Here is a 26,489-nt window from a genome sequence, read left to right as displayed (position 1 = left end):
GCCCCCTAACGGCGCACGTAAAGGCGGAAGCGGTCGGGTAGCCGCCATCTTGGGAAGGTCGCCAAAATTCCGGCTGCCTCCTCAAAGCAGGGTTTGCAACTTCAGCGATTGGAATCGTCTGCGAAGACTTAAGCAGAGAGTGAAGCCCAGAGATTCTGATTTAATTGGTCTGGGGTATGTCCTACGCATCGAGACTTTTAAATTCCGCAGGTAAATCCAACATGTTACCGAGGTGGAGAACCACTGAGCTACCGTCTTGAACATAGCTTTTGCATTTTTATTTTACCGCGCGCGCACACACACCCACGCACCTGCCCCATAAATGTCCTTCCCTAGTTTCGAGTCAAGGAAGAACCCTCTTCATTCAACCTTGCTGGGGCCCAGTAGTCTAGCTCCTGTTGTCATAGCAACAGAGAGGCAAGCCCCTGCCAACAAGTCATCCTTAACGTCATAGCCACCTGACCTGAACACCCGTGAACACGTCTCTTCCGCGGGCCGGGGGTTCCCTAGTTTCCGGGGCTGGGGGATGGTGCTGCAGACTCCTCCAGCTGCTTGGGTCAGGGAGAGGAATCCTGTGCCCTCCGTGGTGGAGCTGCTGTTAACTCCTTCCCAGCTGAGTAAGGATCTCTCCCTAGTCCACTCACAAAAGCTCTTTTCTACTATAGCTAACCCCATTGCCGTATATCCTCAAAATGCTCTTTGCATCTCTCTGGCATCCTTCCTTGTGTTAAATCCAAAGTAAAGGGATAGGATTGAGACTCAGTTTCCACTGCTTACTAGCTGTGTGCCCTTGGGCTTCAACTACGCTATCTGTAAAATGGGACTAATAGTGCTTGTCTCAACTGTTTTATAGGGTTATTGGAAGGCTCAAATCAAGTAATGAATGGGAAGGCATGTGATAAATTGTAAATTGTTATTATTTTTGTTTTCCTTCTGTTGTGCCATGAGTAGTGCTGGGCAGCACCCACTAGTCAATGTCACAGCATTCATTGAGAACCTGCTGTGGGCTAGGCACCATGAGATGGTTACAGAGATGACTAAGAGCCTAGTTTTCAGGGAACTCACTGTGTGGTAGGCAGATGGGCATGTAAACAGCTAGCTGAGATACAAGTCAGCATGTAATTAGTGCCATGGGGACCTATGTGCTGTGAGAGGTCAGACAGGGAGTGATTAACTCCTGCTAAAGAATGGGAGAAGGTTTTGTAAATGGTTTTGAACTTGGCCTTGAAGGATGAGTAGAATTTCATTACTAGTCAGAGAAGGTAGGGGACACATTCCAGGCATAGGGACCAGTGGGTATAAAGCTAAAGATTTTCAGGTATGTAGTCCTGCGTGTCTGAAGGTGGGGTGATTGGGTCAGGAAGATGGTAGACCCAAACTCCCCGTTCTTCAACTTCGTGTCCATTCTGTCTCCTTCTTGCTCATCATATACAGTGTGAACCTGCTTTCTATCACTGCAGTGCACGCAGTGGCTCCTCAAGGCCTTTGCACTGCCTCTACTCTGCCCCTTCCGCATTTTTCAAGCCTTAGTTCAAATGTCCCCTCCTCAGAGGCATTCCCTGCCCACTGTAGCTAATGTTAGCTGCCCCCACCCCGCCGTCCCCCCCACCATTCCCTATAACATCACTCTGTGCTGAGGGCAGCCACTGGGGTGGAGCACAGAGACATCTCACCTGGGGAACTAGGCGTGGGCTTCATGAAGAAAGTGAGGCCTGATGGGAAAATAAGAATTGGGCAGGGCTAGAGGAGAGAGAAAAGCATCCCAGAGCAGAGGGAGAGTATGTGCAAAATAAGAATCAGGGCACCTTCCAAAAACTCAAAGCATTTTGATGTGGTTAGAGCTAGAACTTGGAAAAAGGCAAGAAATTAGGTCGAAGAAATCATCATAACATCTGACATTTATTAACACCATGTTACCATGTAACATTGGCATAACTTCACATGTCATAGCTCATTTAATCTTCACAATAACTTTCTGAGGTAAGTATTATTACCCCCATTTTACAAATGAAGAAACTGAGACACAGCAGGAGTAACCATCCTGCCCAAAGCCACATATGCACAAAATAGAACTGGCTCCAGAGTCTGTGCTGTTAATGCCCATACCAAGTGACCCTGCATTGTCATTTTTTTTTAATGTTTATTTTACTTATTTTGGAAGAGAGCATACACACAAGTGAGTGTATATGAGCAGGGAAAGAGCAGAGAGAGAAAAGGAGGGAGAGAATCCCAAGCAGGCTCCATGCTCCCAGCTTGGGTCTTGACGCGGGGTTTGAACCCACGAACTGTGAGATCATGACCTGAGCCAAGATCAAGAAGCTTAACCGACTGAACCATCCAGGTGCCCCTGCATTGTCATTTGTGATGTGATTTCCTAAAATGATGAAAGACTTATGGTAAAGTTCTCAACAACACAAAACAACACAATAAATGTATTCATTAAAAAAACAGGTTATATTAAGTTTGTGCAAAAATGTTTCATGTTTGCAATTTCCTTTTTGATAATATGACAGGCCAAACACCTGGGAGACCTCTCAAAAAACAACAAAAAATCCTGGATAGAAAAATATTAAAAAACATCTTGGGGTGCCTGGGCGGCTCAGTCACTTAGGTGTCTGACTCTTGATTTGAGCCCAGATCATGATCTTATAGTCATGAGATTGAGCCTAGCGTTAAGCTCCCAACTGGGTGTGGAGCCTGCTTGAGATTCTTAAAGAGTCTCTCTCCCTTGCTCTTTGCCCCTCCCCCACTCACACTCACTCTTTCCCTCTCTCTCTCTCAAAAAGCAAGCAAGAAAGAAAGAAAAAAAAAAGTAAAATATCTTTGGGGCACCTGGGTGGCTCAGTTCGTTGAGCATCCAACTTTGGCTCAGGTCATGATCTCGTGGTTCGTGAGCTTGAGCCCCACATCAGGCTCGCTGCTGTCCGTGCAGATCCTGCTTCGGATCCTCTGTCCCCCTCTCTCTGTCCTCCCTTGCACATGCTCTCTCTCAAAAATAAATAAACATACAAAAATAAAAGTATCGTCAGTGCTTTAATGAAAAAGTAAGGAATTTTCAGGGCAAAACAAAGTAAGTGAAGGCGGGGTTTGTAGAGAGGTAAGTAGAACACTGATGCAGGTTTTTGCTCTAAGGACATTTGCCTAACTAGGTGAACATGAGCTTTGATCAGTGTCTCATGGAAAAAATAAATGCCTCAGAACCTCCTCAACAGGGGAGTTTAACAAAAAATTCTTCTTTGTAAAAATGTAACCCTCAAAGAAATAAAGGGCTTTATTTCTGGTAAGGGTGAACCAGAAATAAGTCTGTCACCTCCTCCCTTGGGTATAGGGTTAATGGAGATAGATTATAGGCCCAGCTAAGTGTGTTGTTTTGTTTGTTTTTTTTAATGGATTTTTCACATGGAATGTCCATGTGGAACCTAGGATAATTCTTGGCTGTGTGGTTCTGTCCCTTGCATTGCAGCCCCCTAGCATCCCTGCCCCCTGCATACCAAATGTCGACAGCACATCCTTATTGTTGTGGTCAACAACAACAAAAAAGCTTCCACAAATTTCCAGAATGCCCCCATAGAGAACCAATGCCCCACGGTACACTGTCAAAATTGATGGGAGCCAATTTATGAAGGACTTTATTAACTGTCGTGAAAAGTTAGATTTTATCTTCAGGTTGAGAGGGAAACCATTGAAAGATTTAAGCCGAGAAGTGCTGTGGCCCCTTTTGCCTTCCAGAAAAATCCATCTGGCTGAAAGGTGGAGGATGGATTAGATGGGTCCAGATGGGAGGCAGAAACACCTGTTGGGAGGCTTCTGTGAACAGGTAAGTGGGAGATGACAGTTGCCTGTGGTGAGTGGCAGCGGGGCACCAGCCCGACACAAAGGCTTTGGAGGCAGGCCTGCCTGTGTGCAGAGCCAAAGGGCTTGAGTTTCAGTTCTCCCACTACTGAATAAGGTGAGACTTTGGGCAAGTTACTCAATCTCTACCAGCCTCAGTCTTGTCATCTATAAAATGGAGATAAGACTGGATGGAATGTGTCCAAAGTGCATACCCACTCGGAAAGCACCCGCTAATCTTAGCTATGATCATTATTAGGTTTGAGCAGTAGAGATGGAAGAAGTAATTCAACAGATATTGAAGAAGTGGAATGTGAGGGTTGAGGACAGGGACAAGCCAAAGATGACCCTCAGGCTTTGGGCTCACCTCCTATGTGCACATGATGCTAACACTTAGCTTAGAGAGGCCCAGAAGAAGACAGGCCAGGACTAAATGAGCCCGAGGAGCCTGGTGAGGGAGCAAAGAGAGGTCAGGTAGACCACTACATATCTGGGTCTGGAACTTAAAAGAGTGATCCTAGCAATGTGGGACTCCTAAACTGGAGTAAGATGGCCCCTGACAACCCAGGACTCCTTGTATCCATGGAATCTGGGCCGGCCTGTGGCAACCTTTAATGCAGCGGAAGTCAGCTGCACCAGGTCCAGGGCTAAGCTTTAAGAAGACCTGGCAGCTTCCACTCTTGCTTTGGGGACCCCTAAGGTCTCATGTGGGAAATCAGCCTCTCTGCTGTGGACATCATCTGGAGAGAGAAGCTTGGACATGGAGAAAGGGAGGTTCAGCCATCCCCGCATTCCAGCTGTTGCCCCCGGAGTGGGAGACAAGCAAGCCAGCCAATATGGACATTCCAGCTCCAGTTACCTTCTGACTTGTGGCCACAAGAGACACCCCCAACTAAGACAGCAGAGCTGTCCAGGTGAGCTCCCATCAACCAACTGGGAGGATCATGAGAAGTTATAAAATGGTTGTTGTTTTGAGGCACTACATTTAGAATAGTTTGTTATGCAGCAGTAGATCTCCAAGCAGAATGATACTGATGAACTCTAAGCCCAGGTGTATAGTGAGAAGAGAAGAGGGCTTAGAACAGAGCCAAGGCACCCCACATGCAAGGACCAAACTGAGGGAGAAGGCTCACACAGGAGATTGAGATAAACAGGACAGAGGGAAATCCTGAGAGCGTGGTATCCTGGAAGTGGCAATAAGTGCTCAGGAAGGAAGAGTGGTCAGAAATATCAAATGCCAATGAAAGAACAGTTAGATAAGTATCCCTTGGATTTGGTAACATGGGAGTCAGTGACCTTGACAAGAACAGTTTCAGTGAGCACTGAGGGTGGACGCCAGATGCACTGGGTTGAAGAATGAAAAAAGCAACAAAATCAAACTGGAGTTACGGTTTTGGGGGTTGTTTATGTTTTTTTAATATTTATTTATTTTTAAGAGACACAGAGCATGAGCATGGGAGGGGCAAAGAGAGGAAGACACAGAATCTGAAGCAGGCTCCAGGCTCCAAAGTGTCAGCGCAGAGCCCAACACGGGGCTCAAATCCACAAACTGCGAGGTCATGACCTGAGCCGAAGTCGGACACTCAACCGACTGAGCCACCCAGGCGCCCTGGCTTGTTTTTTTGTTTTTGTTTTTAGAGTTACACCTATTGACCTGGGTGAATCTCACAAGCATAACCTTGAGGAGGGAAGGTTGCTGAACACTATACCTAGGAGGACAGTATTTATATAGTTTTAAAACATGCAAATATTAAAAAACTCTTAAAACTCAGTAATAAAAAGACAAATAACCCAATTAACCAATGGTTAAAGGATCTTGGAGTGGATTGAATGGTGTCCCCCCCCAAAATTCATGTTCACCTGGAACCTCAGAATTTGGCCTTATTTGGAAATAAGGTCTTTGCAGATAAAATTAGTTAAATTGAAGCCAGGTGGGTCAAGATGAAATGAAGTAGATTAGGGTGGGCCCTAAATCCAGTGACAGATGTCCGTACAAGAAGAGGAGAGGCCTCAGACATACACAGGGGAGAACTCCAGGTGAAGACAGAGGCAGATTGGAGCTATGTGTCTACAAGTCAAGCACACAAAGTTCACATAACAGGAAACCGTTTTAACCACTTGAAAGTGTACAGTTGAGCAGGTTTTATATATTCTCAGTATTGTGCAACCATCACCACTATCTAATTCCAGCACTTTTTCATCACCCCAAAAAGAAAACTTGTACCCATTAATAGCCTCTCCCAATTCTGCCTTCCTCCTGTCTCCTGGCAACCCCTAATCCACTCTCTATGTCTATAGATTTGACATTTCATACAATATGTGAGCTTTTGTGTCTGGCTTCTTCTACTTAGTGTAGTGTTTTCAAGGTGCATCCACATTGTAGCCTGTATCCGTGCTTCATTCCTTTTTATCACTAAATAATATTTCATTTTATGGATATACCACATTTTAGTTTATCCACGCATCAATTAATAGATACTGAGTTGTTTCCACTTTTTGGCTATCACAAATAATGCTGCTCTGAACACTCTTGTATGATTTCTTTTTTGAGGTGATGAACATGTTCTGAAGTCGATTGTGGCAATAGTCACGCGACTCCGTGGTTATGCTAAAAGCCATTGAACTGTACACTTTAAATAGTGCATGTAAATATCTCAATAAAATTGTTACTCCCCAGAATGCAAAAAAAATATATTGTTCTGAGATGTATACATACACAGTAAATATTTATGGAAATACAGGGAAATGATACCACACTTAGGAAAGCGGTTGTCTCTGGGGAGAAAGGAAGGAGACGTGGCTGGGGACAGGCACCGGGGGCCTCAGCTGCAGGGTCAGGTTTTATTTCTTAAGCTGGATGGTGGAGACATGGGTGTTCATTACATTAGTCTTTAAACTTTTTGCGTGATCGAAAAATTACACATTTAAACATAATTTTTTAGCAGGAAAGAATGATTGAGATAAATAGGATATTTGCAAGATGCAAAAATCACCACATACAACAAAGAGAGAAGAAATATTTTATCTTTTTCATGGAGAGATCTGGCAATCCTCCTGGACAAACTCAACCATCACTGATAGGAACCAACCTGACGTTATTTGCCTCCCGGTACAATGGTATTAACAGCATCACCTATAAAGTATTCTTCTCTACGGGTGCCTGGGTGGCTCAGTGGGTTGAGCATCCAACTCTTGATCTGGGCTCAGGTTATGATCTTGCGGTTTGTGGGATTAAGCCCTGCGTCAGGCTTTGTGCTGAGCGTGGAGCCTATTGGGGCTCTCTCTGTCTCTCCCTGTCTCTCTGTCTCTCTCTCTCTCTGCTCCTTCCCCCACCCCCAAATAAATAAATAAACTTTTTAAAAAGTATTTTTTTCTAGAATATTTAAGCTCCAGAAAACCACTATAAGGAATGTTCGCTAATTTGGGAGCTAAATTGTCCAATTTGGGAGCCACTAGCCACTTGTAGCTCTTAAACAATTAAAATGTGACTAGTCTAGCTTGACATATGCTGTTAAATATAAAATTAACAGCAGGTTTCAAAGACTTAATATAAAAAAAGTAGAATAGCTCAGTATTTTCATATCAATTACATGTTAAAATAACATTGTTTTGTATATATTGAGTTAAGTAGAATATATTATTGAAATTAATTCGCCTGTTCTTACTTTTTAAGTGTAACTACTAGAAAAATGTAAATTACATTAGAGGGGATGAAAGTATAAGGGAACAAGAGCATGGGGAAACAGAGAAGTCAAGAATCTGGGACATTTTACAAGACATCTCTCCTAGACTTCGGAAAGTCAATGTGGTTGGAAAAAAAGAAAAGAGCTGTTTTAAATTAAAAGAAACGAGATATAAGAACCCAATGCACTGCTGGGCCTTGATTGGATCAGAATCCCCCCACCTTAAAAAAAAAAAAAAGATTTAGATTTAATTAAAAAAAGTTTTTAAGTAATCTCTAGCCCCAACGTGGGGCTTGAACTCATGACCCCAAGAGCAAGAGTCACATGCCCCACTGACTGAGCCAGCTAGGCACCCCCAGGATTTCTTTTTTTAAGTGTTTTGTTTTGGTAAGTTCTACACCCAATGTGGGGCTTGAACTCACAACCTTGAGATTAAGAGTCCCAAGCTCTACTGACTGAGCCAGCCAGGCACCCCTCTTTTTTTTAAGTTTTTAAAAAGAGATTTTTGAGACAACCTGGGAAAATCAAATAGAGACTGAATATTAGATGATATCTGAGAACTACTGCTGGCTTTCTTAGGTGTGATAATGCTGTGGTGGATATGCGGGAAATTGTCCTTATTCTTAGGAAGTTTCCACTGAGGCTTTTAGGAGTGAAATGATATTAATGTTTGCAACTTACTTTCAAATAGCTTGGCAAAAGAGTGTGTGTGTGTGTGTGTGTGTGTGTGTGTGTGTGTGTGTGTGTGAAGAGAGAAAGGGAGAGGAAGTGGGAAAGAGACAACAAAAGCCAATTAGCAAAATGGTAATTGTAGAATCTAGAAAGTTTCAAGGCTATTCACTGTACTAATCTTTAAACTTTTCTGTGTTTAAGATGATTCATGATGGAAAGTTGGGGAAACAAGACAAAATAAAAAAGGAATGAATGGGAGATGAGGAGGTGGAGACCATCCTTTGCAGCAGTTTGGCCTTGAACTGCCAAGTGAGAGAGGGAACAATAAGCTGGAGCAAGCACGTAGGGTCAAGAGAGTGCTTTTTAAAAATGGGGAGATGAGGGGCGCCTGGGTGGCTCAGTCGGTTAAGCGGCCGACTTAGGCTCAGGTCATGATCTCGCAGTCCATGAGTTCGAGCCCCACGTCAGGCTCTGTGCTGACAGCTCAGAGCCTGGACCCCATTTCAGATTCTGTGTCTCCCTCTCTCTGACCCTCCCCCGTTCATGCTCTGTCTCTCTCTGTCTCAAAAATAAATAAACGTTAAAAAAAAAAAAAATTGAAAAAAAAAGGGGGAGATGAGAGGGTTTAAATGCTAAGTGGGAAAGAGCCAGCAGAAAGAGGAGCATGAAAGATACAAGCTATTCTGGTCAAACTTCTGACTCATGCCTGGGGATAGACCAACCATGTGAGAGATTCAGTACACCCCAAGAAATGTTCTACCCGCCTCCTAGCCCCAAGCTTCAGGAGAAAGAAATCGTGGTGGTGACACCTAGTGGATTCAAAGGGCACTGTTGAAATTCTTCACTCCTCTCTCTACACCTCCTCAAGAGGGCATCTCATGCTGGTCTTGTGACCACTCCAAATCATTTTCACCCTTTTGTTCACTGCTAGACCAGCCTACGATGTGCAATGCTACTAAGTAAGTTCGTCGTCTCCCCTCTCAGTCCACAGTGGACCTTGGCCACGTCTCTTGTCTCTCGGCCACTCTCCCCACAAGGAAGCAGAATTCAGACAGGGTGAGGAAGGGACCAGAAAGGATATATGTCCCCCACACCCCAGTCACCCAGCTCCAGTCAAGTGACCACTGCAGCCCTGATGAGTGCAAGATGGCCATTTCTCAGTTATTCAAGCTCTGGGGATTGTGCAGAGCTTAAACTGTGGTCTCCGGAGTCAGAATAACTGGATTCAAATTCTTGCTAGCTGTGACTTGGCCTCTCTGTGCCTGTGATGCTAAATTTCTCATGACCTTGGTTCTCATCTGGAAAGTGACGCTGATAGAGCCAACCTATTTGTTGGGAAGATTTTTTTTTTTTTAATTTTTTTTCCAACGTTTTTTATTTATTTTTGGGACAGAGAGAGACAGAGCATGAACGGGGGAGGGGCAGAGAGAGAGGGAGACACAGAATCGGAAATAGGCTCCAGGCTCCGAGCCATCAGCCCAGAGCCCGACGCGGGGCTCGAACTCCCGGACCGCGAGATCGTGACCTGGCTGAAGTCGGACGCTTAACCGACTGCGCCACCCAGGCGCCCCATGGGAAGATTAATTGAGAGAAGGCACATAAAGTCAAGCACAGTGAGTGGCAAAGGATACCGTTCCAAGTGTCAGCTCTTATCATCACCCCTGAAAGAGAGCAGATGACTGATGGCTCTGGAGGTGGCCAAGATGGGGATAAGGAGAATAGCCCACACCACTTTCTCTGCCCTCCCTGGGGGTAGAAGAGCAGGGACAGAAAGGACTGGTCCCTATGATCCTGCACCAGGGCATGGAGTCCTTGAGGGTGCGACCAGCACCCTTTAAAGAGGGCAGAACCTGTCCAGCCCCCATACGTCTGGCTTCCCTTGTAACCAGTCCAGCAGGGCAGAGGCAGCTCTCAGTGCCTCCCAGTGCCTCATCCCTGACTTCCCACTTTTGCACTTTGGCCATCAAACCTGCTTCAAGGCCCAAGTCATCGTTCTCAAGAAGTTTTCTTTTATTGTCCCCACCACCACCCCCCCATCCTCAGACCAGTAGTGAATCTCTTTAGCTCAATTCCTAGAACATTTATCATCTTGTGTTGTGTCCACTCTTACTGCTCCTATTTCAACCAACCTAATTTATTAATTCAGCAAATATGTATTGAGCGTCTTCTCTGTGCCAGGTACTGTTCTCGGCTCTGGATAGCAAACAAGACACTCATGGAGCTAACATCCTTGTAGGGGAGTGGGTGCAAAGAAAATACAGAGAATATATATGATGTCAGGGAGTGATGAGTGCCTTGACTATACAGGGGGTAGGGGACAGAGTGGGGGTGGATGAGATGGAAACAGAGTGGTCAGGAAAGGCTTGGAGAAGAGCAAAGGTGATTCCCTGAGACAGGAATGGGTCTTAGGGTTTTTAAGGAACAGTAAAGCAGTCAGTGTGGCTGCAGTGGGGTGAGTAAGAGGAGAGGGGGCAGGAGATGGGGTCGGAGAGGGAGAATTTTGATTCTTAATGCGTTATCGGAAACAGGAGTGTTGCAATCTGAATTGTTTTAGCCGAGATGTAACAAACCTACAGTTATTGGGTAAATCTCACAATTGAGTGAACACACACACATAACCACCCCCCAGGTCAAGATACAGAACGTTCTTGGAGCGCCTGGGTAGCTCAGTCGGTTAAGCGTCCGACTCTTGGTTTCAGCTCAGGTCACGATCTCATGGTTTTGTGGGTTCAAGCCCACACTGGACTCCACGCTGACACTGCAGAGCCTGCTTGGGATTCTCTGTCTCCCTTTCTCTCTGCCCCTCCCCCACGTGCACTGTCTCTGCCTCTCTCAAAATAAATAAGTTTAAATTTTTAAAAATATAAAACATTTTTATCACCACAAAGGGCTTCCTCATGCCCCTTCCCAGTCAATACTCTCCCATCCCCATCAAGTAACCACTATTTTTACTTCTATCCCCATAGATTAATTGGGTCTATTCTTGAATTTCTCTTAAGTAGAATCCTACCGTTTGTAGTCTTATGTGTGTGGCTTCTTTTACTCAGCATTACGTCTGTGAGTGAGGTTCCTTCATGCAGGTTGTAGTTCTTTTTTATTGCTACGTAGTATTCCGTTGTACTAGTATACCGCAGTTGATTTATCCATTCACCTGCTGAAGGACATTCTGGCTTCTTCCAGTTTCACGGTCATTAATAAAACTGCTATTGATCACTGTTGGCTGTGCCTTTCACTGGACATCAAGCACTGATTTCTCTTGGGAGTGGAAATTCTAGGTCATAGGTTAGGTGTACATTTAGTCTTTGTAAGCACTGCCAAGCAGGTTTCCAAAGTAGCTGTGCCAATTCACACTCCCCACCAACAGCATATAAAGGTTCTAGTTGCTCCACACCCTTGCTGATACTGGTATTACCACTTTTTAAAATTGTAGTCATTCATGATCTGATGTAGGTTTTTAGCAGAGCAACCTGGCTGCACTCTGAGAACCAAGTGGTGGGATTAGGGTTGGGTTGGGCAGAGGAAACTGAGACACCAGACAGGAGGCTAGTGTGGGTCAAGACCCACAAATGGTTTGCACTAGATGGTAATAGAGGAGTCAGAGAAGTGGATCAATCAGGACGTGTCCTGGAATTGTAGCAGGACAGACTGGTTGATGAGTGAGGGAGGGATGAGAAGGAGGCATCAGGGCGAGTCCTGCATCCTTGCCTTGAAAACCTGGGTGGATGAGAGGACCGTTTTCTAAGATGCAGGAGACAGGGAATAACAGATGTGGGCCAAGGGAAGGTCAAGGACTCATGGGTAGCTGTCTGAATATGTCATCTGCTGGAGCTTAGGCCATCCTTAGAGCACTAAGGCTCTAGATGCCCCCATCCTAGTATAACTGGCAGACACTGGTTGTGTGAATGGCGCGTGCTGTCTGGGTAGCAGCTGGGGGAATGTGCATGTATGCTGCCTGCAGTGACAGATCTGAGTTAGGGGCCCAGTTCTGCCCCCTCGCTCGCCTGTAACTTGGACCTTATGCTAGGATTCCATCTTCCACCTTATAGTGTTAGAATTTAACAAGATCCCATGTCTAGGGCACCTGGAACATGGAAGAACTCAAACTTCCACTCTTCCAAGTTCCAGACACTATGTGGCAAGTCTTAAGAGGCTGGCACTTTTCCCTCATCCACATTTTAAAAGTCTTTCCAGACTTTCCAGACTGAGAACAGCCCTGCTGAGGGGCCCAGCACACTGAGAGGCGGTCCCCTCTCCCCTCTCCCCTCCCTCACCCTCTCCCTCAGAGAAACAGAATGGATAACAGCAAGCAGCTTGATTCATAGACTTTATCAGCTTTTTCTCCAGCCAGCGGCTTCTGCAGACAACCGCGCCTGTACGGTACACACGGTTCACTCTGGCAAAGCTGGGAAGCAGCGAAGACTGGACCAGTGGGCCCCAGTGCTTGAGGAGGGTTGTGGGAGCTGCGAGAGAAGGCTGCTGCGTGGGGTCAGGAGGAGGGCGGCCCAGGGAGAGGAGGGCGCGTGTTAAGCTGCAGGGAGGAAGCAGGGAGCGGGAGGGGGGCCTATGGTCACCGTCCTTGGGGGATGGAGGTGGTGGGACACAGTGCCGGTGATGTATGGGGAATGAGGGGTCCATAGACATCTTTTGTGGCAGGAACGAGACAGACCACTGTATAAAAGGGACTGTACAACATAACCTATGATACAATGTTTACATATGATACAAGGCTCTTTCCCTCTTTGAGTTTTAAAAAATAAATTTACAATTCCAGAGCTTTTGGTAAAAAATATATACACCCTCAGAGCAGGAGCAGCAGCTGTTTTTGCTGTTGCTGCTGCTGCCTCTTCAGAAGAGAAAGAGGTGGCGCCAGAAAGGAGGGTGAGGCTGTGCCAGGGAACCTCACCCGGTAGCTGCCAGGAGCCCTGCGCCCCTCAGCCCTGGAGGCCCATGTGGGAGAGGGAGGGGAGACAGAGAGGTATTAAAGGCATCACCACAGTCCAGTGTGGCCTTTACGGTCTCAGCCATTCCCTCCCCTCACTTCTGTGGGCTACCTGCCCAGGGACAGGGGTCTGCCCCACCCCAGCTCTGATGGGGAGGACCAAGGGGGAGTCAACACAGGGAGGAGGATAGAGACCATGTTGTTGGTGTCCCACAGAAGAGCCAGAAGGAGGGGGATGACAGCTCCCTTCTTAGCAGTAACACACCCCAAAAGAAGGAGTGTGGGCAGCAAACACCCCCAACTCCTGATACCACCACGTCCCACCCCACAATGCAGAGGGAGTGTCCTGTAGGCAGCTTAGGCCTGTGTTTCCCTGAGCATCTCTTACCCTCTCACCAGAGCCCACCCAGAGACCCTGGGGAGGCGTGAGTGGAGGACTCCCAAGGGCTGACAGGTAACCCCTTCCCCCTCGCTGCTGTCCCCTGCCCCACGAGCAGCTTCACCCACAGGCTTGGGCACATGGGGCAGCACAAGGAGCTGAGCAGGGAGTGGTGGGGGTGGGGACAGCACCCCGCACCATCACAGGGCCAAGTAGACCAGGGTAGCACCAAACAGAAGGACCCCTGCTACACACAACACCCTCCCTCAGTTACAGATGCGCTGCTGCTTCTTAAAGGGGACAGGTGCACACACACGCGCGCGCGCACACACACACACACACACACACACACAGACACAAGGGCAATATAATATTCCAGGAGGGGTGCATCCAGGGGTCCCAGCCCTGACCAGGGAGAAGCCGGCCACGGGTGGAGAGGAAGGCTGCCAATCCCTTCCACAGTTCCGCTCTGTCTCACAGACAATGTGGGCAGCTTTCCTGTCTGCGTGGGAGGAGGAGGTTGGAAGCTCCGTCTCTGGAACAGACCTCGATGAGAGGGGGCAGAGGAAGGAGTGTTCTGCCCCCCATCCCTGCGAGGGCAGGACCCAGCAGAGTGCGGTTTTGGCTTGAAGGAGCAAGGGGGAGAGGACTTCAGCAGGATGAACAGGCTTATGAGCCCAGGGGTAAGTCCATCCGACTCTTTCCTGAGGGGCAGGAAGTTGCTCCAAGGGAAAGATGTCAGAGGTGGGTTGGGATAGCGTGCAAAGTGCTTGAGTGCCAGGTGCCCAAGGACCCTGGTGGGGCACTGACCAGAACCTCTGTTCTCACTGACTATTAGCCTCCAGCTTGTAGGAGAGCTCGAAGAGGAGGTTCTGGTTGTCGATGACCTGGAACTGGCGCACATAGGCCTTGGTCTGGAGGTGATGGGGGGATGCCTCCATATCCAGGCCTGGAGGTGTGACAAGAGAGAGGCCTTCAGGCTCCCAGCCTCCCTTCTTGCTCTACATGCCTACCAGCCAGAGAAGAGGGGTGTGGATTGGGACAGGAGGGTCCCTAGAGAGGCCAAAGAGAGGATGGAGAGCTGACAAGTTTAAGGAAATAAAGAATTGAGGACGGTCTCCTCCCGGAATCCTCCCACTCAGTCAAAGCTCTACCTGTAAAGCTCTTAGAAGCCTGGGTACTCACAAAGGGGCCGGCTCCGGTATTTGCGGATTGTCCTCACCTTTTCAGCCACTGAATGCTGGGAGATGACAAGAAATGAGCCCTAAAAAGGGTACAGAAAGATGCTCCCCCCCCTCTTATGCTCCCCCTGGTCTATTCTCCAACTCTGCTGGTTTGACTCCACTCCCTCCAGGGTCTAATTCTGGAGGGTCTCTGAAGAACCAAAGAAGGGGTGTAATGGGGCCGGTGAGGGGAGGTAGAGTTGCCGCCCCCCCCCCCCCCAGCTCCCTGTCAGCTTTGTGGCCTGTGGGCGTGTTGCCACAGCAATGGCAGCAGGGACGGTCAGGAGTCTGTCAGGCAAGCTGGGCACCAAGAAGGAAGGCTGCTGTCTTTAGGGGGCTGCCAGGATGGGGGGGGGGGAAGGATGCCAGCCCCTGCTCCTGGGCCAGGGTAGGCCGTGCCACTCACCAGCTTCTCAATGTTCACCAAACCATCAACAAGAGTCTTACTCCCCTCATGCAGGAAAGTCAGGTCTAGGGGAGGGAAGAGAAGCAAATGTGAGGAAGAAGAGAGGAGGTCCAAAGGGCCCTTCCCCTCCCCCACAACCCCTCAGTGCGGGGCTCCTCTCCAGTGGGCATTCAGAGCTAAGTGACAGTGGTTGATAGCCGGAACTGGGGCACAGAGACTGTGGCCAGAAGAGCATGGGATTGACTCTCACCTTTGAGGATCAGAGGCACAAAGGGAATCACAGGAGGTTTCATCTTGGAGATGACTTCTCGGTAGCTTTTGTGGTTCCTGCAGGGGTCCTGGCATTCCGCAGAAGAGAGGTTAGGGGACACATAGTCCCAGTGTACCTCAAAGATGCCCCCTACTCCTCCCTCATCCCCCTGCCCTAGATCCATCTCTGATCAGAGAGAGGTATGTATGGGTGTCTAGCTGGGGGTGAGATGGGGAGGAGCTTGACTGTCCTCCCCTCACCTCCAAAGCAAACAGGGCAGCAATCCACCCACCCTTCCCCCTCCCAGCATGCCAGGGGAAGGGTCTTGGGCACTAAAAACCTTAAAGGCAAGCTTGAGGAGGAAGGTTTGTGGGAACAGAGGGTCTCTGGGGTGCAAGCCCAGGGGCAGATAAAAGAGCTGAACCCACTCACTGTCAGGTTCTCAAATTTGCGGAACAAATTCTTGAATTTCCCGGGCAGCTTCTGCAGAGAGTTTGAAGGAAGAAGAAGGAATGTCAGACTGGAGCTCCTTGCGTTTCAGGGGACCTCTGGCTAATCCCCAGGTGTCAGAGGGGGAAAGGGCCCGGCTATCTTGCAAGGGGCTGGCAAGCTGGTCTGGTGGGTAGGGAAATAGAATCAGCTCTTGGTGAGGTCTGGGGAGCTTGAAGCAGCCCGGAGGAATGAATTATTCTGGGGAATTCGAGCCTCTGCGTTGGCATTGCCACGCACAAGGGGCCTCACTGAGCGCTGGCTGGAATCCATCATCCAAGTCTGCGACCTGGCCTGGGCTGCCTGCCCCCCTCTCCGGCGGGGATTCCGGCTTTTTACTAATTTGCGCAAGGACAGGGCACATTAACCTAGCGGCGTGCCCCGGGCCTGGATCTGCCAGAAGAGGGCGCCTCCTTCCGCCTGGCACAAAGGCTCCCTAAGGGCCAGCCGCACCGCGGGAGGCAGCACCGGGGTGAGCCCGGCAGGCCAAGATCCCCGAGCCGGGCCAGCCCAGGCGGGAGGAGAGGAGAGGGCAGCCATGCATCACCTCCCAGGTGAGCCGCAGGCGGCTGACAGCGGCGTTGTCCAGCCCCATGACCACGGCGTAGAAGGACAGCAGGTCCTGGTTCTGCTTGCAGCTGCGGGGGTGGGAGGCGAGGTCAGCGCGAGGTGGGGGGAGGGGGGTGGTCTCCGCGCTCCCCCTCCGCCGGCTGGCCGCACTCACATGGCCGCGATCTTGAGGAACTTCTTCAGCAGTTGCGCGCGCTTGCCCGGGGCCTCGCACAGCAACACCTCGGTGGCCACCCAGTGCGTGACCTCGCTGCAGCGCTGCAGCAGCAGCTCCAGGTTGGCCGTCTCCCGGCGGCCGCGCTCCCCGTGGAACACGTAGTCCACGAATTCCAGCTGCACCCACGTCCGCGTGGCGGAGGGGCCGCCGGGGCGTGGGGGGTGTGCGTGGGCGGGAGGTGGATTGGACCCCAGGAGGCAAAGGCAGGAGGGCAGGGGTAGGAGGGGTGGAAATTAGAAGAAGCCGGGACAAGACGGGATGCAACAGAAATGGGGGAAGAGGGGAAGCACCATTAATAATACTCTCCCATCTACTGGGCGCTTATTTGGTGCCAGGTCCTCGAACCATCTGATAGACAGTGTTGTCACTGCCTTAATTTCTCTCTTTAGTAGAGAATATTTTAAAGATACTTTATCTGGTTAGACCCACTTTACTAAGGACTCTCACTTTGCTGCTTTTTTCAGATTGGAGACGTAAGGCTTAGAGGGTCTGGGGGTGAATTGCCCGAGGGCACCCCGCCAGCCACCTTCTAATGCAAAGTTCAGCTGCACACATGGCCCGTCTCCAGGACCCCACGTTGGCACATTTCTCCCTCCAGGCCCCCAGCCCAGCACCACCTTCAGTCCCCACCTCGTGCACACATCGAAACAGCTCCCAGTGGAAGGCAGTAAGGTGGTTGGCGACGTCCTCAGGCTCCACTCGGTGGATCTCTGTGTCTCCAGGGGAGACCTGGATCTCCTCGGGGAGGGGCATCTGGTGACAGGCAGGGGCTGGACTCCACTCTGGGCTTGTGAGTTTCTGCCCCATAGTCCCTCTGGGCCCTCACTCCCAGCCAACGCCCTTGTGACGGAGTTCTTACCAGCGCCTCATAGCTGTCGCGGGTGCAGGCAAACAGGTGACTGTTGATGCCCAGCGTGGTGAAGACACAGTCTTCAGTCGGCTGGAGAAGGACCTTCTCTGCAGGAGAACGAGCTGTTCTGCCTCAGCCCTGGCTATCTGCACCCTCACACACCCCAGCCACTGTCGCCATCCCGTCTAGAAACTCCTAACCCTGCATGGACACATTCTAGACGAATGGGACTGCTGTTATCACCAGTTTGTGCCACATTCATCTGAAATTTTCAAATAATGATTTCCTCAGCATTCATCACCTTCTTTTACCCCCCAACATTCTTCCACAGCTCTTCTGTCATTCTATCATCCCCATGATACTGGAATATTTTTTCCCTTGCCTCAGAGGAAAATAGGATTCTGGCTACATTGCAGGCTCTCTGCCTTCCCACAGGGATTGGAGGCCCACCCTGTGTTTTAGCCTCAAAAACATAGCCTCCAGGAGGTTAAAGAACCAGATCCCAAGATGAGTAAGAGGCAAGCACCTAGATCACAATCCAAGTGTCTTGGGCCAGTGCTTTCCAAACTTTAATGTGCATAGGAATCACCTGGGAATCTTGTTAAAATGCTCATTCTGAGTCAGCAGGTCTGGTGGGGTCTGAGGTGCTGCAGTTTTAATAAGCTCCCAGGTGATGCTCATGTGGCTGGCCCCAGGACCACACTTCAAGTAGCCAGGGCCTAGAATTTGTCTTTGGCCATGCCCCAGAGCCCTGGGCAGGTGAGTTTCTCCTCTCCTGCCTGCCCCTCCCCACCCCCCCCCCCCAGCCCTGCTGTTCCTGAGCCTCACCTCCGGAGGAAGCCACAGCTACCAGGATGAGCGAGTCCTCGCGCCCTGCAGGCTCCTCTGAGTACTGCAATTTCTCTGTCACAGAACCCAGAATGTCCTGCACTGACGCTGAGAGGCGGCTGCGTATGGTCACGTAAGAGTGGTCAGGCATGTAGACCCGGCAGAAGACTGGGCAGAGCCAGGAAGGTGGGTTTTCATTAGAAGGCAGAATGGCAGTGCTGGCATCGTCCCCTCCAGGGCACCTCTGTTCCCCATCCCATCTCACCCCTAACCCTAAATTGGTTGGCTTCTGAAAAAAATGCTGGAAACAGGACAGGTTCTACAACATAAGGAGAATGCCCCAAATCCAGAGACCCCAGAGGGCCCTCTGAGCCACCCTGGAAGCTCTGCCCCTCTTAGTGCCCCCACTCACTCTCATCAGAGCCCCGGAAGGCCACTCGGGTCTGCAGACAAGAGTCTATCCGGCGGAAGTGGCGGAACAGTGGCTTCACCTGCTTGCTGGGCGGCTGGCTTTCCTCTGGGATCCTGACATGGACACAGCTGGGCGTCAGGAAGTCCTGCCAGGCATATGGAGCGCCAGGCAGGCAACATCAAGCAGGGACATCAGAACTGAGTCAAGGATGCACCAGTACCAGGTTCAGAAAGTGATGAAGGAGGTCAGAAGAGAGACAATGAACAGCATGGGACAACAGTCCAAGTGACCCAGATCAAATGCCACCTCTTTCGTGAATTCTTCTCTGATCTACCCCACCCACCAGGAAAGGTCACTTTTTGGCTTTAACTGCCGTAGGACACTGGGCTAATATTTGTTTACGTTCGAATCTTATCTCTTCTACAAGGCTGAGAGCGTTTGAGGGCTGGGCTTAGTTCTTCCTGAAATTTTTTTTTCACCCCACAGGCCTAGCACACTACTTGGCACATGATAGGTGTAGGTCATCCACTGTTTGCTGAATTTTGCTGACAAGAACTTCACAGCCTGGGAGGAGACAGATGTGTATACAGCTACTTCTAACACGAGGCAGGAGGTGTTAGGTGATATAACAAAGGTACAAGGAGAGTTCTGTTGGTATGAGGCAGGGAGAACTTTCATCAACAAGATGGCATTTGGGTTGCCTGGGTGGCTCAGTCAGTTAAGCGTCCGACTTCGGCTCAGGTCATGATCTTATGGTTCATGGGTTCAAGCCTGCTTGGGATCCTCTGTCCCCTGTTTTCTCTGCCCCTCCCCTGCTCGTGCTCTGTCTCTCTCTCAAAAATTAAAATAATAAAAACATTTTTAAAAATTAAAAAAAAACAAGAAGATGGCATTTGAGGGACACCTGGGTGGCTCAGTCGGTTAAGCATCTGACTTCGGCTCAGGTCATGATCTCATGGTTCATGAGTTTGAGCCTTACATCGGGCTCACTGCTGTCAGCTCAGAGCCCACCTCAGATCCGCTGTCCCCCTCTCTCTCTGCCCCTCCCCCATTCATGCTGGCGCGTAGGCTTTCTCTCAAAAAAATGAATAAACATTAAAAAAAAAAAAAAGATGGCATCTGACTTGGGCCTTGAAGGACAACAGAAAGAGAAGTGGGTATGGGGGAGTCCTTCTGGAGTGGACCACGTAAATGATGGTAGGAAAATGGGAGAGCCCAGGAGTTCAGGGGTGTATAGGGAGTGTCATGGGGGCTGGGAAATGAGGTGGGAAGCATTGGCAGAAGGCAGAAAGGCAAGGGCGTTCATTGAACACTGTGCAAGGATGTTGCAATTTTGTCTTATAGGCAATTGGGAGCCGAGGATGTTTTTGGAATAGGAGCACGATGTCATCAAACTGGAAAGATCTCTCTGGTGTCAGCATAAGAAGGGAGAGGACACAGGGTACCTGGGTGGCTCAGTGGGTTAAGCGTCTGACTTCAGTTCAGGTCATGATCTCAAGGTTCATGAGTTCGAGCCCTGCATTGGGCTTTCTGCTGTCAGCACAGAGCCCGCTTTGGATCCTCTGTCCGGCCCTCCACCCCGCCCCCCCCCCCACCGCCCCGCCAACCGCCCCTCTCTCTGTTCCTCCCCCGCTCTCACTCTGTCTCTGTCTCTCTCTCAAAATAAATAAATATTTTTAAAAATTAATAAAATTTAAAAGAAGAAGAAGAAAAAGAAGAAGAAGAAGAGGAAGAAGAAGAAGAAGAAGAAGAAGAAGAAGAAGAAGAAGAAGAAGAAAGGAGAGGACACAAGACCATAAGCTGAAGCCCTGGACAGGAGGCTGTGGCGATCGATACTCCAGGTGAGAGATAATGAGGCCTAAATGGGGGTTGTGGCGGTAGGGATGGAATGGAAAGAAACTGAAGTGGTCCAAGGGATGGATGGACAGACGGACAGATGGATGGATGGATGCAGTGGAGTCCTGAAGCGGGCTCACGTTGGCTCATGACAGCGGATTGTGAAATTTGGGGGCAATTCTGCCTACTGCCTTTTAAAAAGCCATGAAAAAAAAAGTTTCATAAACTTTTAGCCAAATTATTACCACAAAAGGTAGTGGCCTGTTTTACTACATTTTGCTATTGTCTGTGCTTCTGAGGTTATTTACCTCTCTTGTATTTGTGTGGTGAAAATCCTACCTAAGCCCTGCTACTGCTCCTCTCTTCTCTGCCCAACTTCACATTCGGTGACATCACGTTGGTTGCTTTAAAGCAGCCAGTGAAAGAATTTACACCATGGGAATCAGCAAAAGCTACAAATCAGGGCTTTTTTGACCCTGATGTGCTGGTTGTTAAATAGGTACCAGTACACCACTGGATCAACAAAGAAACGGATGGGACAACAGACAAGGAAGCCACTGGAGGCCGTGCTTTGTGCTACCCTCCAGCAAGAGAAAGGGGATGAAAACTAAAACCGCATTGGAGTCAAAAGGCCAGAGGCAGTCCCTGTGATAGAGGAACAAGGGGACTTCTGTCCTGTCCCCTCCCCCCAACCCATTCCCCTCACTTTAGCTCCACTGTTTCCACAAGCTGGTGCAGCCTCAGTGTGTCCTCTCGAAGGTCCTGGTAAAGGGACTCATCCTTCATAATCAGCAGGTACAGATCCTGGGGAGCAGAGGAGAGAGAAGGTGAAGGCAGGGGTGTCATCCCAAGCATCACTATCGGCAAGGGCTGGCGCAGGGTCTCCATGCCTTGGAGCACAGAGGGACCGTATAAACTTAAGGCCCACAGGCATCTTCTTCCAGGTACCCAGCTTGAGGAGTATGGCTCCTTCAAAGGGGTCCCCTTCCAGAGCTAATAGCCTGCTCACCCGCCTTCTCTTCCCAGGCCCACCTTGATGATGCGGCCGGCCCCCTCTTCCTCCTGCAGCAGCCCCTGGTAGGTGTCCAGGAAATGAAGGAGCATGGCTAGACAGGCTTGCTTCCGACCCAGCCCCTCGGGGCCCTCCATGCCTCCTGCCCAAACAAAGCTGACCCCTTAGTTAAGAAAAAGCCCCAAGCAGGGAGACCTGAAGAAACTGGGAAGGGAGATGAGAGGCAGTGGTTGCTTAAGCCCTCCCAAATGCTCTCTAGGCTTGGGGCCAAGAAGAAAGGAGATCCAGGTGTCCCTGGAGCCAAGACCCCCTCATGCCTCAGCCCAGGTATTTTTCTCACAGTAGGTGTGGATGGCATCCACTTGACCACATCCATCTGACCACATCCTGCCTGTTTGAATTTCACTTGAGGATACCCTACCAGGACCCACCCAACCTCTGACTGGCCCATAACCTGGAGCTGGTAAAGGCCAATGATCCTTACCACAAACCTGACCATACCTCAGTGTAAGGCCCGGTGTTTCTAAGAGAGCCTATGGTATTCTACACAGTGGCCTGACATTTACAATTAGATCCTAAAATAACTCAGCAAGAGGCCCTATGCTTACATGAGACCCTATGAATAGCTCAGCCAGTGGCTTGTCTCTAGCAGACCTTACTAAAGCATAGCTGTGACCTGATGTTTACATCGGACCCTATAATAACTCACTGGGCAACCAGATGTTTAGAGCAGCAATCCAGTGGGGGAGAGAGGCACTCTTAATAGAATAATAACACCTTACACTTGCAGAGGGCTCTGCAGTCTCCATAGCACTCCCACATCTACTATCAGATTGATTTCCACAGCAGCCCCATAGGTAGGCAGGGCAGGTGCTATTTACCCCCTTTTACAGAAGAGGAAACTGAGGCTTTAGGAGGTTGAGTGGTCTGCCCAAGGTCACGCAGCTGCTGAGTAAAACCCCTGGAATTGAAACCAAGGTGTATTTTCTAGGGAAGAGTGGAGGCCCTGACATCACACATTGGGTAGGGGGAGTGGCTTCCTCCCGACCTCCCCTTTTGCAGGCTCCATAAAAGGATATTACTGGTGTAGCTCCTGCAGAAATTTCTCCGTGGGGAGGAAGAGAGAATGGGTGAGGACGATGTCATCCAGCAGGATATCTGTAGAGATCAATTGGCACCACTGATGTCAGGCGGGCACTTGTAGGGCCCGACTGGACACTCACTACCCTCCCCCCACCGCCGCCTCCTAGAGTGAGTTCTCCTTAGCCAGGCTGGAGCCCTGGCCACCTGCCCCGTCATGCTCTGCACAAGCGCGCACGCACACGTGTGAAGGTTCTGGGCAGCCGCTGCGGGGGTGGGGTTGGCAGCTGCCAAGGCAGCTGGAGGGAAGGAGGGGGCGCCTTTTGGTCACGCCCACTTCTCTTCAATGGATGTGGGAAGCTGGTCAGATAATATAGCAAACTTGAGATCTGCCCAAAAAAAAGAGGTAGACCACAGTAGTGTCTCTAGACAAAAAGAACTTCCAAACAGAGGTTAGAGTCGGTGGTGGGTGGGTGGGTGGGTGTGTGTGTGTGTGTGTGTGTGTGTGTCTGTGTGTTCATCCCTCCTGCCCTCCCTACTCTCTACCTAACAACTTTGAGTTCCAACTAGGCAGGTGAGAACCAGCCCCATTAAAAGGGAGAGGGAGTGATTGCCCTCTCTTTGATCCCAAAAGCCTTTAAGAAGAAACCCTGTGTCCCCCAGATGCCCAGAGACGGAAGGGTTAATGATGGAAGGGTGGAGGGGAGTGGCTCTCACCACCCTTTTCCCCTCCACACCCCCATCTGGGCCTGGCTCAGCCAGTCAGCCAGGTACAAGGTCGCCCTGACTTGCAGCCAGCCCTGGGGTGGGGCAGGGCAGCCTGGCACACACAGACAAGCAGGGCACAGGGAGGGAGCCAGGTGTCCTCACCAGGACAGGTTAGGGCCAGGTCCCCAGACACTGCCCCCAGACAAAACCAAGTCTTCTGAGTCCCTTGGCTCACCATGCCCTGGCCTCTGATTCAAGCCATGAAGGTAGAGGAGCAGAACCAACACAAGATCCTCTATTTTAACTACTGCATTTCACAAATGAGAAACTGAGGCCCAGAGTTGGGAGGGACTTGCCTGGAGCTGGAATAGGAACCCAGACTCCTGAGTCTTTGTTCTTTTCTCGATCTGCCCGAGGCAACCAGAGTGTCGGGGTAGAGCACGGTGGGGCTGCTTAGATGTTTGTAAGCCTTTGGCTGATTTGGGAATAACTTCTGTAAGTCCCCCTTACCTCCCACACACCCTGGGAAAAAGCCAAGATGGCTTGAGAACATTGGTTATATTGGAGAATATCAGAGTGGTAGGTTAAACTAATTCTCATTTACTAACTGGTTCCCCAAACCAGTTACTCTGGGGATCTAGCTTGCCAGCCCAGATAATAGGATGACAAGCAACTCAAGAGTCCTTTCCCAGGGGAGACCAGGCACAGTGTGTGGCACCAGGCCCCTGTGGAAGGGGAAAGACAGTTTCTCCCTTTTCCTCTTTGCCCAGCTACCTTGCTATGCTCTTAAAGTGAGGCTGAGAGCCCCAGCCCCGACCTCCGGCCCCAGGGATGGTGACAAGGAATAGGGATGCCCAGCATCGTTCCTATCTATCTCACAGGAGAGCTCAGCCAGAGCAAAGGAAGAGGAACATGGGGCAGAGTGGGGGAGATGCTGCTATGGGGGCTACAGTTTGGCGTCTGTCTCTTCCAAGCCAGGCTCTGGTCCAATGCACAGCCTCCCCAGGGAATGTGTCATAGAGACACAGGGTGTGTAGTGTAGGCGGGAAGTTATGGTTAGGAGAGCTGTGTGTGTCTGATATTTTTCTAATTAAATCCAAAAGGTGTCAGCTCCCCAGGGCAACGACAGCTGAGCCAAGGAGAGGGCCCAGGTCTTGAAAAAAATCTAGGGGGTGGGGGATGGAGTCCCATTCCACATGCCTAGGTCCAGGCTCCCTACAGAGGTCTGAGAGCAAAGTGTGAACCCCCCACCTTGAAGCCCTCAACCAGGGCTCCCCACCCTCAGACCTTGCTGGGCTTAGTGAAATACTGAGAGGCAGACCTAAAGACCCACCAGCCTTTTACCTCCACCACCAACCGGCAATTTGGGGTCTCGGTTTCCTCAAAGTTCCCTTAGTAGGGGTGCTGGTGGGGAGTGGTGAAATAGTATCATCGTTTAGGGAATAAGCTTCTCAGGGTGTGGCTATTATTTTTTAAAGAGGCCGTATGCTGAGGCCTACCTTGGGAAGGGCAGGAGTTGGTGGAGCTCAGAATCCCCTCCATGCTGCAGGCTCCTGCTGTCTGTCTGCCCAGCCACCTCTCCCCCAGCAAACACCTTCTGAGTCAGCCCCCAACTAGAATGCCTCCTTCCCCCTCAAGCTGCTAAGGACAATGCATCCCTTTGCCGGGCCAAAAGGCAGCTTGGGCCTTGCGCCTGTCTGGCATTGCCCCACTGAGTGGGCCAGCCCTGTGCTCTGGGGTTTCTAGACAGAAGCAGGGACTCCGGGAACATCTCTCAGGTCTCGGGCAGCACCTCTTGGAGTGAGGGGTGTGAAGCACGGTGTGCTCTGGGCAGCTTCCATCTTAGGGTGTCGGGCCACAGAAGGAGGTAGTCAACCTCCGGGACCCATGAGAGTCTGTGGGTAGAATGTCCAGGGGAAAGGAAGGGTGGCTTGAGGTTCAGATAAAGAGTTCGCCTTCTTCTCCAGCCAGTGGGTGAGGCTGCTACAGGGAGGAAGGTGGCACAGCCACTTCCCTTCTGCAGAAGGGTCTGTTCCTCCCCTAGGCCGCTGCCCCACTTCAGCTGACCGCTCGGCCCCACACCGAGGCTCCCGCCATGGCGCCACCCCCACTCTCCAAGGGCAAGGAAGAAGAACCGGGTAACAACCCCCAACTCCGGGATGGAGGAGCCTTACCTGAGGCGGCGCTGTCCCTGGTGGCCCCTCCAGCGAGCCGCTCCAGAACCCGGTTCAGAAGATGCTCTGGCCGCTCGGGGGCGCCCAGGGGGGCCCAGGGCGGGGAAGTCAGGGGCTCGCCGGGGGACAGCTCGTCAGAGGAGTACGAGGAAGGCGAGCGCAGGGGTCCCCCTCCCCCGAGCGGCCCGGGCCCTGGCACCTCCTCAAGCTGCAGCCAACAGGGCCCCCCGCTGCCGAGCTCCTCTGCGACCCCCGCCGGCTCTCCCCCTTCCTCTTCAGGGGGCGGCTCCAGCCCCGGCTCGGCGGGGGGCTCCCGGAGGAAAGCGGGGAGCAGCAGGCGAGACACGCTCTGACGCCGCTGCAGCGGCCGCAGTCCCCCGGCTGGACCGCCGCCCCCACCAGGTCCCCCGCTCCCGCCAGGCCCACCGCAGCTCCCCGGACCCCCGCCGGGACCTCCCGCCACCGTTCGCCCCGCCAGCTGCGACGTCTGCTTCTTCAAAAATTTCTCCAGTGGCTTCATGCCCCCCCCCCCGCCCCTCTCCTTGGGGCCGCCGGAGGACCCAGGTGTCCCAGGCGCGGGCGGGGGGGGGGGGGCGGGGACACGATGCTCAGAGCCGGAGGGGCAGAGCGGAGGGCCGTGCCAGGCGCCGGACTGGGGGCCAGAGGAGCCCGAGGCTCGCTGGCCGGGGTCCAGTGGCCAGTGGCCCGGGGAGGTGCCAGAGGAAGGAGTGTCCGCTGTTAGTGGCCCCCCATGCCGGTTGCAGCTGGCACGCGGCCCAGAGGGTGGATAGGCTGCGGGGCCAGTGCCCGGGGCTCTGCGCTCCTGGGCCGGGCTGCGGCGGCAGAGACAGCGGGCGGAGCGCAAAGCTGAGAGAGGACGCGGCGGCGGCGGCGGCGGCGGCTGCGCTCCTGGCCAGGGGGGAAGGTGGC

The 26,489-nt window shown here is 51.1% G+C and overlaps 1 protein-coding gene and 1 long non-coding RNA gene across 5 annotated transcripts; one reads left to right on the top strand and one right to left on the bottom strand.

The window, feature by feature from the left end:
* The first annotated feature begins 50 nt into the window (after window positions 1-50).
* On the top strand, window positions 51-19,842 carry LOC106980543 (uncharacterized). 3 transcript variants are annotated; one of them, XR_008294119.1, is made up of 4 exons: window positions 51-210; window positions 3,730-4,745; window positions 13,985-14,187; window positions 17,124-19,842. It is a non-coding gene; the product is annotated as an uncharacterized LOC106980543 (long non-coding RNA). The 3 variants fall into 3 exon arrangements; XR_008294120.1 differs by having other exon boundaries at window positions 13,985-16,426; XR_008294118.1 differs by lacking the exons at window positions 13,985-14,187; window positions 17,124-19,842 and having other exon boundaries at window positions 3,730-7,780.
* RAPGEFL1 (Rap guanine nucleotide exchange factor like 1) lies at window positions 14,313-26,489 on the bottom strand. 2 transcript variants are annotated; one of them, XM_053212031.1, is made up of 15 exons: window positions 25,560-26,489; window positions 22,677-22,755; window positions 21,618-21,753; window positions 21,292-21,389; window positions 18,750-18,862; window positions 18,338-18,505; window positions 17,519-17,616; window positions 17,290-17,412; window positions 16,597-16,775; window positions 16,420-16,510; window positions 15,816-15,866; window positions 15,384-15,471; window positions 15,134-15,198; window positions 14,690-14,768; window positions 14,313-14,453 (listed from the first exon to the last, which is right to left on the bottom strand). In XM_053212031.1, the coding sequence occupies exons 1-15, from the start codon at window positions 26,077-26,079 to the stop codon at window positions 14,329-14,331; spliced, it is 2,013 nt and encodes a 670-aa protein (XP_053068006.1). In that variant the 5' UTR covers window positions 26,080-26,489; the 3' UTR covers window positions 14,313-14,328. The 2 variants fall into 2 exon arrangements, with proteins under 2 accessions (XP_053068006.1, XP_026889620.1); XM_027033819.2 differs by having other exon boundaries at window positions 14,690-14,744; window positions 25,560-26,487.

Source organism: Acinonyx jubatus, chromosome E1 (genome assembly GCF_027475565.1).
Source record: "Acinonyx jubatus isolate Ajub_Pintada_27869175 chromosome E1, VMU_Ajub_asm_v1.0, whole genome shotgun sequence".
NCBI classification, from domain to species: domain Eukaryota; kingdom Metazoa; phylum Chordata; class Mammalia; order Carnivora; family Felidae; genus Acinonyx; species Acinonyx jubatus.
This window is presented reverse-complemented; position numbering and strand designations above follow the sequence as displayed.